Raw genomic sequence first — 12610 nt, forward strand, 5'->3', positions numbered from 1 at the left:
CAAAGCCTTAAGAGATATTTCCTCTTTCTTATGTTTTAGACTTCTTTTAAAGTCTTTCTAAGATGGAGGAAGTTTGTCTATTATGGAGGATACAACAATCATTTCATCCATTTCATATCATATTGCTTGAATTGATTCAGCATCTTTTCAATATCACGGAATTGTTTCATAACAGAACGACCATCAACCATTTGATAATTGTTGAAACGACTGACAAGAAATTTCTTACTTGTAACATGTTCGGTCATGTATCTTGTCTCCAATTTGTCCCATAATTCTTTAGTGGTGACCTCATTTTGGTAGATGTCGAACAAACCATCAGATAAACCATTCAATATGAGGCCCATACACATGTAATCAACATTGTCTTATTTTTCTCTTTCTCGGGTTGCTGCAGCAGATTCGTTAAATTTTTGTCAAACAACTTTGCTATGAAGGATATGGGTGTAGCAGATGTTATTCTTGGGACTAAAATAACCCGAGATGAAAGCACTATAGCTTTATAACAATCACATTACATTGAAAATGTGCTTAAAAAGTTTGATCTTTTCAACTGTATACCAGCATCTACACCCATAGATCCTCAAATAAAATTAGTATCTAATGTTGGTAAGAAAATTGATCAATTTGAAATAACAATTTTAAGGTTATATTCGCCCCCACCTATCTTCGGTGTGCAAATGAGTTCCGAGCAAATTAACCTTAAGGATACAATGAAGCCAATAACTATTTGCATTTTGCACTAACGAGAATAGTCCACTACGCATTGAGCTATGTATAAAAAAACTCAATTTCTACAAAGGATTTCTATCGTAATACTTTATAGAATAATCTAATAATATTAGAAAATGAAGGAAGGAAAGAAAGAATATTAGAATTTATTGGTGTATTTTCCAAATGAAATCATATTCCTATTTATAGAAATTTTCATGTCTCTTCATAGAGACATCTTTCATCAATAGGTGTCTTTCTGGATAATAATGTCTTTAAAATAAATACATAATTATTCATTTAATATTATAACTATTCAAATAATATTATTTAAATAGTTATAAATTTTTTTAAAAAATTTAAATAATATAATCTTTTGATTAATTACACCCATTCATTTATAGTTATTGGAATACTATAAATAATTGAAAATGTTCCAACATGAGTTGCCTTAGTTAGGGAGTTGTTTCGGGTGGATGGGAAGGGGTAGGATCGAGACTTGGTGTGAGGCTTATTTTCAAGGGAGGAGGCGAACAATGTACTCTTTATCCCAACTGCATCTTCTGGGTTGTTTGATATGCTTATTTGGGGTCATTCACTGCGGGGTTGCTACTTTTGCAAAGCCCTATTAAAGTTGGCTTTTGTATGATCTATTGGTTTGTGGCTTCACCGGTTATTTTGGCAGGCTATATGGAAACTTAAAATTTTCCCTAAGTCATGTTGTTTGCTTGGTAAGTCAGCCATGTTTTGTTGGCTATGGAGACCAGGATTTCCCTAACCACACTTGCATATGATGTTAGTTGTGGACAATGTGGGGTGCCTACTGAATCTGTCTTACATGCTTTACATGATTGTCAAGTATCTCGCGACACCCTTACTTTGGCTAGTATTCATAATGCTTTTCTTGATGATGGTTTTTGAGAAAGCTATTTAGTTTTTGGACAATGAGACATTTACAATGTATCTCTCCAATTGGACTTGATAAAGACATATTAGTCTTTCAATCAATTTGCTCCGATTAGACTAATAACACATTTAGATTATCTACTAATGTAAGTTGTCTTTCTGTATTACAATCTAACCACGTAATATCACTTAGTATTAGTTAAACGTTAGATAATCAGTAAGCCAATATTTGCTTTCATTTTGCTTTGCATGCAACAACCGTTGAAGACAATATACAAAGGATATTAATGTAACAGATGGATATTTTATTAAACCAACTTATTCAAAATATACAAGTATACATACACGAATATACTACACTAAGGGCATTAAATTCCAACAATTATTAACTTTTAGAAAAGCATTTATCATTTGTGACTTCGTATCGAATTGTTTTAATAAATTAACTTTTAATGTTTTATATATCTAAATTATTTTAAGGGTACTTTTGTCTTTTACATTTTAATAAAACTAGCATAAAATTTGCATATGTTGAAATTTTATCCCATGCATATAAAATAAATGAAAAATAATATATTATAAACTTAAAACATACTAAGTCAAGTTAATTTCAAATTTTGAATATTGAAACTCAAACTTAGTACACGGTTTAAATTAATTTAATTTTTGTCCACATTCATTGTTTGAATTTAATAGAGAAATAGAAGGATAGATATTCTAATTGTTGAACCACAAAAGCAAGTAGCTCATTTGGTTGCAAAGTATACTTATTTATGAAGCTCATTCGAAATTTATAAAGGTTTAGCTAAAAATATTAAACTCGAAAAATGGACTTAAATAAAAAAAATAGATTTGCTAAAAATATGGGTCGAGATCGAGCTTGAACATTTAATACTCGAGTTTGGCCTGATCCATTTTTAAGTTAGTAACGTTTTATATTATGTTATTCTATATATTATGTAATTTATAACACATAAAAACTAAATAAATAGTAATATATAGTATTACTATAATGTAAAAAATAAATTATGTTAAAGATGATAATATATAAAATTTTAATAAATAAAATATTAAATATTAAATTAAAATAATATAAATATATTTTTAAAAAATAATGTGGGTAGATTTAAAATAGGATCGAATTAATCATTTATAAATATGACTAGACTTGATAAATTTTAAGCAGATATTTTTAATTAAAATTGAACTTAAACAAACCTAAAATATATTAATATCATATTTAAATCCGATATGCATTAAATAAAGGTGAGCTAATGCATAAGCAGCATGGTTCTGATCTAGCATTTGATAGGGACAAAGACAGATACGATAATGTTATTGGGTTTTAGCCTCGTCATGGCCCATTGTCACCTATTCATATCGATGGCATGTTGTAGCTGGGTGAAAGCTATGACGCTAAAGAGTTTGGCATCTACAGCAGCAAGACAGATTAAATTTTAAAGCAAATTGCTGATGGTATTTCAAACTGAAGAATGACTAACTGATGCTTGTATTTCCTCCAGTGTTCGTCCTTTAGTCTCGGGCACCATTGTTGCTGATAGGATGAAATTTGCACAGCAAAAGGCTGAAAATATAAAGAATGTCCCTGAAACAATGCCAAAAGAAAAGCAGTCATTTGTAAGATAAAAGAAGCTTGAGAAATATTATGACAAAAATGAACAAGGCATGAATCACCTGTTGAGCTCCATTCACGTAGGAAGTTAAAGTAGTATGCAACAACCCAACCAGTGAAACTGCCCATAAAATTACATATGCTTCCTGCCGAACCTTTTACATTTATTGGAAATAACTGTGACGCAAGCAATTATTGTTCAATATGTTGTTGAAATAGATGAATGAAAAACGAAACAAAGGCAAAACAATTTGTGGACCTCTGATAATAACAGCGAAGGTATTCCTGCGCCAACTATGGTAGATCCCGTGTACATCTGAAAACATAATCCAATGTTTAGAATGGTTAAAAAAAAAGCGAGAAAAACAAAGTGGAAGGGGAAAATGAATTACTTACCAATAAGCCAATGAGTGCCAAAACAGGACTACCTTGATCCCACAAATTAAATTCCTGCTCATTCATCATTGTATAGGCAATAGAGGTATATTTTTAACCATAATGACATGTAAGTATATAGTTATGGAAAACAAAAGCTTCAAAACGTATAAACATGTCACTTGGATTCAAACTGAGGGTGAGGTCATTGGTACTTGTGAGGGCAATAAAACTATCTTAAGGGATAATCACTTTGATGTAAGCTTAGGCAAGGGTGATGACCAAATGTCTGCACATTCAGTGATGAAGAGGAGATGTCCGATTCTCGGTCATTATATTAGTACCTTTAAGAAAAATGATAATCCTGTGAGGAAGCTACTGAAACACAATACAGCTGTAGACACCTGATAAACACAATAAACTCATTGTTCGTTAACAATGCATTTTACTGGACAGATTATTACAAAATGTTTATCCTTTTCTTACCAGTAGGAGCGGTCGCCTTCCTAATTTATCAATGACGAGTATACCCGCAATTCCAACTATTGTCTGCAAAATAGAACTACAATTCTTTAGTTACTGAGACATAATCCCATCAATGGAGACTTTTGCTTCCGAAAATGACAGTGAAAACCTGAGTAGCAGCCAGTGTGATGAGTCCAACCATACTAGATAAACCTTTCAATTGTCACAAAATAGAACTTTATATAGTTGAACTATTCATACATTTTCTTCAAGTTTTTATGGAGATTGTTAAGACCAATGGTATTACCAGCTGAAGCAAAGATAACACCAGAATAGAACGCAAACGCATTGACTCCTCCCAAATTCATTAGGATTATCATTCCAGCAACAGTCTGTATGGAAAACAAGAGGTATAGCAATGAATTATACAGAAAATATAAAGAAATTGATCAATTCCATCCAAATTACTTGTCTTACAAGCAATTGTCGAACATACTTCTTTTGAAATATGTTTAGCATTCCTTCCTTTGAGAAACTTTTAAGAGATTCCACAAAATCCTGTAAAAGAGTAAGCTGAGACAACCAAAAATCGTGCTATTATTAAAGTTTAATACTTATTTTAAGTAATAAAAAATAAGGGTTACTTTTATTTCAGCTGCTTCATTAAAAATATGAGCTTTATTTCCCCGGAGGCACAACAAAACTTCTTCAATCTCTTCGTCACGGCCAACTTTTGCCTGCACAGAAATACCAAATTGGAGATTTGAACAAAAAGAAGCAACCATGTAGAAACTCAAAACTGTACTTGTGAGACATCTCTTCTAGGACAAAACTGTAAGACTTCCATACGAAAACGATCAATATCTTACAGGTTGGTGCGGATTAGTAATGAAATATTCTGTTTTCCTTTCACTTCAATATTTAAGATGGGCATTACTCCTTAGCTATGAAATTTTATAAAAAATCAAACCAGACTCACCAGCCATCGCGGAGATTCTGGTATGAAGAAGAGTGGTAGCAGTTGAAGTAGACCGGGAATAGTAGCTGTATGAAAAATCATTCTGGAACAGTTACAAAACTATCAGATTGTCTAACCAATTTCCTACGCCTTAAAGAAATTTTAGTTACCTATGAGAGCCAATGTGCGCCAACTGACAAAGGAACCGATAACATACATGAACGATATGCCCCAACCAAGCGTCAACTGCAGAACAAGTAGTAGTCCAAGAGCTATGAGCCAATATGTTCATTGCAGCCTAATGTTTGATTTATGATAAAAAGTTTACCGCCGGTATGGCTGAAAATCTTCCTCTTACATTCTTTGTTGTTATTTCAGAAATATAGATGGGCATCTGTTTGGGATCGGAATGTAAATACGATTATCCATCATAAGTCAAACATTTAACAACAAAGGAGTAAAAAATGTATCAAACGAAACTTGAGATGAGTTACCAAGTAAGTGAAATTTCCGATTGTGAATCCTAGTGATAGTCTTCCAAGGTCAAGCAACCAAGGGGTCTTCACAAAACAAATGAAAACATGGTCTTATGAAATGAAAGCAAGCAATGGCAAATTGATCATAACAGCTTTAACTAGTCCTGAAAATCCTCTATTTGATCCATCCCTGTCTTAAAGCCCGGATCCTAGTTAGCATTGTGATTCGTCATGGAAAAGGAAATGCAAGTTTATCTCCAACTTGGTACATGAATCATGCATGTTGTAAGCGAAAAGCTTATGAATAAGTAGAAGAGCTGAAACCTTTGTAAATGCTATGGCAAGCCAGCCACCGATGTAGAACAAATTCAAAATCCACATGGTCTGATTCAAGATATGAACTTAGAAAGTTTGTAAGATACTAGCAAGTTAATATTCAGCAATTCTTGGGAAAGCTTACCATTTTCCGACCAAGCAAATCTGTTATCTTCCCACTTATTGCAGCACCTAGAAGTGATCCAATACTCAGAATTGAACCAAAAAATGAAAACTGCAGAAACAGAGAAGTGACTGTAAAGTTCAAAACTCTTAAAATCTGATCATAATTAGTGGATTGAAGACTGACCTCAGCAACAGAAAGTCCCAAGTCTTCCATGATTGAAGATTGAGTAGGCGATGAATATCCCAGCTGCCATGAAATCAAACAAAATATTGAGTTGGTTCTTGGAAAGTTCCATAAACTTCAAATCTGTTTTAAAAAAACCTTGCAGTGAAAAAGCACGTACAGCACAGCCAGACCCAAAGGCAATGCAAGCTGCCACAAAGATGCTAAGACCAAGAATGGTGGTAACATCGGAAACAGCCACCGACCCTCCATCCCCAACACCAACACCACTGTCTTCTTCATTGTAAACAAGGTTGTCGTTCCCTTGTCTTACAAGCAAAGACTCAGTTGCTTCGGTTCTTTGCTGCTCCATAGCTCGTTTCACTTCAAAGACCCGTAACTGTATTATGCTAACAGCATCAATAGTGTATATATATTCCAGAAAGGAAGTTAGTAGTCTCAGAAAGGGAGAAAGTGGTGCAAATTCTAAAAACTGAATAATGAATGTGACCTTGAAAGGTTCGTTTAAAAGGTGGAGAACGTGGTAATTAATTTTTGGGCAGTTGGGTTCTGAAGAAAGTTTGAGTTTGGGACATCCATTCTATCACACTCGAATTAAGGTTCAATTAGCAACAAAGCCAATATTTCAAATATTGAAATAATAAAAATAAAATTTATAATTAGTCATTTGAATAACTCAAAGAAATAAAAACTATTTAATTTCCAACTTGAAATATAATCTATTATTTTTAATTGTTTTTGAATAACAATTAATATTGTGGGAATATTTGAGTTGAGTTAAATTATTTAATGCAGGTGGCTAAACACGCACGCAATTAAAAAAATGACCCATCAATAATTTGGTCAAGACCGGTAACAGATATTCCTTTGATTAGGATAAGCATTGGTTTGGTTGAGTTCTCAAATTTGCAATGAGCAAGAAATACAAATACTTTCAGTTTAGATTTTGTTTTCTTAAATAAAAAATATTGTAGTCTATATTTTGAAATTTCATTTTAGATATATAAAATTGAATAAATACAAATATTGGTTGGTTGGGCTTGAAAACTAAAAATTAACATTGATTGAATAAATTTATTTTTCTTTTAAATTTTTCTTTCTTTCTCTTCTCTTCTTCATAGCACAATTATTGGTAAATGCCATTTAAAAAAAACAGATTAATCATTTTTGTACATTATTTTAAGAGATAAGCCATTTAGCGATGAGTAAATAGGTACTTTTTTAATTTGAGACAACCTTATTTTGAATTATTTTGAAATTGCAGCTCAATCAATAATTTTAGTATTGACTTTTGATTGTTATAAAATTTTAAATTTAAATATTGATATATTTATACATTTTTAAAATAACTTAATTGAGCTAATAACTCGCCAATGTGACCATTGTTATGTAAATTATTTTATTTTAAAATTAAAAGGTTGTGTACATATAACTTAAGTTATGTTAAAATTGATCGGACTAAAGAAAGATTTATTGTTCAAAGATATTCTTATTATCGTTGTTTGATTACTATAACAAGATATCACTTGCAAGTTAATATTTTGTCCAAAGATAAAATATTAAGGAGTGATCGATATCTTGAGATACAATTTACCTTTATTCAAATTACTTTGGTGTAAATTTGAAGTCTCATGTGAATTTTTTTATTGAATCAGCTACTATTATACCTGCCAACATCAATACATGTATTGGAACATTTAGGGGCATTATGTTTGATAAAATTACCACGGTTAAGGAATTTATGATCAACACTGAAAAGAGGCTTGTCAAGAATGAAAAGATTAAAATTGGTATGTTCTTAACAAATCTAACTTTAATGAGGTATATAAAGGAAAATACAAAAGAAACAACAAAAGTAATTTACTAAGGATGCTTGTTTCTCTTGTGGTACAACAAGTGCACTTTTTAATTCTATTTGTTTCGAGGTTAATTTGATTTCAATACCTAGACACACTTGATGAATAGATTCTGGTGCAATAACTTACATCGGTGTGTTTATGAAAAGTTGTCAGAACTATTGAAAGTCTAATGATGGTGAAAGATACATCTATGTAGGCAAAAATAATTCGGTAGAAGTTGAAGCGACAACGATTTTTAGATTATTATTAAGAATTAAATTTTATGTGGATTTGAATAAGACTTTTGTTGTACCGCCTTTTAAGCGGAATTTGACTTCCATTTTAGTATTGGACAAATTCCTTTTTTATTATTCATTTGAAAATGGAAAATTTAGTCTTTTTCATATTTCAAATTAGTTTATTCCAGTTCCTTATCAAGTTATGATAATCTATATTTGCTTAATATTATTGCTTCATTTAATGAATCATTACATTCCGTAATAGGTAAGAAACGAAAATTGACCATTGAAAATTTGATTCGTTTTGGCACAAGAGTTCAAGTCGGGTCTCTAAAAGGAGAATTGATAACTTGTATCCGACAATATTTTAGATCTCTTTGATTTTTTAGAATAGTCTAAAAGATCTAAAGGTCACAAATTTTATAATCCCACTACTAAAGGTTATTTTTAAGATGTATAATGTTTATTCTTTGAGGATGTTGAGTTGGTGGGGAGAGAGAGAATTAAGGACATTGTCTTTGAAGAAGAATATATTGATATTTCTTAGCATACTCATTTAATTGTTATTGTAAATTATCAGGAACTGTAATTCCCTTAACCCGACCCAATTCACCGGGTCTGAATCTTGGGTATTACTACACAACACTTAACAAAATATTGAAATAGTTGACAAATACTCTTTAACAAAAACAATTTTATTATTATTTTAACTGAAAGCCTTAATATCTAAAAATAAAACTCTTTAACGAAAATAATTTTATTATTATTTTAACTAAAAGCCTTAATATATAAAAACAAAAGAAAGTATAAAATATTACATCAAACCTTTTCCAAACTTTTACAATACAACATTTATTAAAGACAGACTCTTAGGGTGAAAGCCCACAATACACCACTTTTCCACTATATGCATAACAACCCACTTCGTCGCTACCCTGGCGTACTTCTGGCGTCACCCCTCCTAGCACATTCTTTTACCACAATACTTGAAACAAGAACAAATTTTGTAAGTTCAAGAGAACTTAGTGAGCTTTATCACAAAAATACCTTGGCAGATACTTTATCTTATTTGAAAAACATCTATGCTCCGACTACCCTTCTGAACCAATTACTTCTATTCCGGGCGGATACTGTTACAGTTTCAGCTCACACTTACATGCCAACTTTCATACTCTTAACTTACCAATATACCATCAAAAGAATAAACCTTCAGAGCTCACTTAATACAAACCAACTCTTCACACATATATTCATTCCAGAACACTTGTTCACAGATTCTAATCGCTGGCAGATACATACATGTTTGGTGGATACTCACTCAGATTTTCATACCATCAATTTACTAATCAAATCATACTCTGGTTCAATATTATACAATCTCTCACTGATGATGTACTATACAGATCATCCAGATGAATTATATACAACCTTATCACATACCCCTAAATAACTCAGAAAATATGATAACTCGGTTTCTATAAGATTTCAAAAGAAAGTATGATACTGTTTAAATATGACATATATCAACTACTTATATTCCAACACTATACAACACAGTTGAATTCAAATAAACAATTTCTTATGTCTCTCAACTGCGAATACGCCCATAGTCAACTCTAACAGATTATCATGATAGATACCCTTCTTAGCATACAAATACACATTTCTCTTCAAGAACTTTCTTAAAAACTTATCAAATTACTTTATAGATCTAATTCCATCAAATAACCTCGAACATCTCATAACCTTATCTTAGCAATACATATTACAGAAAAATCAAGATTTACCCAGACTTACCATAAGGGTGGATAAGTATATTTTGCCAGATAGATTTATTAAAGTACGTCGCAAATAGAATATGCCACGAGGGTATTATACATAATCACATGTTTACTGTCCTGACGAACTTTCACAGAAGGTGCCATGGATTCTCCCTCATGGACTTGTACATATGTTCATGTATTGTGACCTGCCCATTCAATTTACACACCATCGAAGGCTACACCATGAACATTTGCATATCTTGCCATGGGTCTTAACGACATGATCTTACACACATTCATGTACCGTAATCTGTCAGTCCACTCTTTATCTTACTAGAAGCTACACCATGAGTGTTTCCAAATCCTATCAATATGTCATGGGTCTCAACCTCATAGTCTTACACTTGTTTTTATATGTGATCTGCCAATCTGGTTAGCAATATAACTACCCTAGCAGAAGCTTCACAAAGGGACATTTCTCTTCATTTACTTACCTAGATTTATTTGCATTCCAGGCTGACTGATACTTTTCATATCTCAAACTTCACCTACATACTTATCAATTAATATTCATTTTCAATAGAACTTATTACATATCATCATAACATTTATCCCCTCTTTACTATACTCGTACACTTACCGGTTATTATAAATATCATTAGCTTCTATATATATACACATTTTCTTATACTTGAAAAGTCTACATAAGAGAGTGAGTTAGGGTAGAGACTCTCCTTAACTCACCTACTACAGTTCTAAGCTCCAGTTTCAGATATCCTTATCGAACCAGCAGCAATAACTGCTTATAGAGCATAGGACCACCATTAAAACTCATTTACACACAATTTACTATCATCACAAAACCTAATAACCCCCATGCAAAGCCTTATACTTACAACTTATTGTTCATATACCACATACAGACTCACTCTTTCAAAAACATCTAACATGCAAAGATGTAATACTTACCTAGAGATGAAATGATCACCGATTAAGGCAAGAATCCTTAACTTTCAGCTTAACGAGGAAAATAAACCATTGGATTTAAAAAAAAAATCAAAAAGTACTCTCGAAGAAAGAAGAATAACCTCTCTCAGAACCCTTCTCACCTATATAAATATGACCCATCCTACCTAGTGGGACTTAACAAGTGCCACACATTTCAGAATTTGTCTTTCTTAATGGCCTACAATCTTCAAAAGAAACATAAACGAGAATTCTATAATAATAGATATTAGACTAATCAATCTAGGTAATTCCTAACCAAGTAACTTTACAACCTAACTGCTACAATACTTTAGAAAAACAAGGCGTATTATACCTTCGGTGATAACTAAAATCATACTTACCCCTTATTACTTAACACTATCTTTTCCTTTAAATAGTAAAACATTCTGAAATAAAATCTTCACTTGCTTACATTGTAGTTACTACACGCCCACACCTATGCGCCAAAAGAAACATATGGGCAGTTTGCACTTCGCCAAACAAATTATTTTGCCACTATCCGCCAGACTTGGGGTGTGACAGGAACAAACCATTATACTTGATATTGTTTAAGTAGAAAATCTAGATCAAGACAAAGTCGTTGAACCTTTCAGTCAGATAACAAACTTTATAACTTCAAGAACAAATGTTATTAAGAAGGTTCATTACAGAAAGAATTATAATATGAATTTAGTGGAATATTTTGACCTTGAGCTGCATTAGATGAATGCTAGGTCAATGATTTTCCAATGGTAACATTGTTGAGATGATTTATTTGGTGCAAATTAAACAAAAACTTCTGTATCTGGTGATGCAAAGTCAACGAATTGCAAATTAAAGAAATACATTTATGGGCTTAAGCAGGATTCTCGTTAGCGGTATTACAATATTCACCAAGTAATTATCTTATTCAATTTCAGATGGTTTTGATTAATGATTTTATATATCACAAGTTCAATGAAGTAAGCGTAATTTCAATCAACGCCTCAAGAATGGTTTTGAGATTATGAAAATGCATAAGATCCTTTACAATTCAGTAGTAGGAAGTTTAATGTATGTTCAAAATTTTATGCATTCAGATATTGCGTATATTGTTGGGATGTTGTGCAGATATTTGAACAATTCAAGTATGGATCATTAAAAAACAACCAAATGATTCATACATTATCTTCAAAAAATAAAGCATTACATGCTCACATATCAGAGGTCTGATAAGTTAGAGATTGTTAGGTTTACAAAGTCCAGTTTTGATGGAATATGGATGCAAACTTTTGTTACTGGGCTACAAATTGTGGCAATAAATGACAGTCTTTTATTCCAATAATAATATGAGGACATGAAAGTCAAGGCACATAGACTCTAAATTCCTAATTGTTAAAATAGGAGTTCAAAGCGGTCAGGTGTCTATAAAGTATACTGAGACAAATTCTATAATTGCGAATTCACTTACTAAAGGACTACCACCCAAGGTTTTTATGGGAACACTGCTCATATGGATGTAACATCATTTCCGGATACTAATTTGATTTTAGTAGGAGTTGTAGTTTTAAATACTTTTTGTTATAGACACATTTTTAGTTATTTCAGTCCTTTATTCCAATAACAACAAGAGGACATCAAAGTCAATGCACATG

The 12610-nt window shown here is 31.9% G+C and overlaps 1 protein-coding gene across 2 annotated transcripts; it reads right to left on the reverse strand.

The window, feature by feature from the left end:
• Window positions 1-2825: 2825 nt before the first annotated feature.
• Window positions 2826-6734, reverse strand: LOC105804798 (sugar transporter ERD6-like 15). 2 transcript variants are annotated; one of them, XM_012637557.2, is made up of 18 exons: window positions 6310-6734; window positions 6150-6212; window positions 5985-6074; window positions 5849-5908; window positions 5543-5608; window positions 5377-5442; window positions 5219-5294; window positions 5070-5134; window positions 4735-4827; window positions 4568-4648; window positions 4398-4482; window positions 4260-4303; window positions 4112-4174; window positions 3970-4029; window positions 3647-3700; window positions 3510-3566; window positions 3313-3427; window positions 2826-3223 (listed from the first exon to the last, which is right to left on the reverse strand). In XM_012637557.2, exons 1-18 carry the CDS (start codon window positions 6499-6501, stop codon window positions 3099-3101), a joined length of 1455 nt encoding a protein of 484 aa, XP_012493011.1. In that variant the 5' UTR covers window positions 6502-6734; the 3' UTR covers window positions 2826-3098. The 2 variants fall into 2 exon arrangements, with proteins under 2 accessions (XP_012493011.1, XP_052480214.1); XM_052624254.1 differs by lacking the exon at window positions 5849-5908.
• Window positions 6735-12610: the final 5876 nt, after the last annotated feature.

The sequence above is a fragment of the Gossypium raimondii genome, chromosome 11 (genome assembly GCF_025698545.1).
Source record: "Gossypium raimondii isolate GPD5lz chromosome 11, ASM2569854v1, whole genome shotgun sequence".
In the NCBI taxonomy this organism is placed as follows: Eukaryota; Viridiplantae; Streptophyta; class Magnoliopsida; order Malvales; family Malvaceae; genus Gossypium; species Gossypium raimondii.

Bases quoted from the DNA above. Each gene is read 5' to 3' on its own strand.
- LOC105804798 (XM_012637557.2), bottom strand. From the start codon at position 6,501: ATGGAGCAGCAAAGAACCGAAGCAACTGAGTCTTTGCTTGTAAGACAA. The intron at 4,828-5,069 runs GTGAGTCTGGTT...ATTTCTGTGCAG, and splicing joins CAGAATCTCCGCGATGGCTG to GCAAAAGTTGGCCGTGACGA. The intron at 4,483-4,567 runs GTAAGACAAGTA...TTTTCCATACAG, and splicing joins AGTATGTTCGACAATTGCTT to ACTGTTGCTGGAATGATAAT.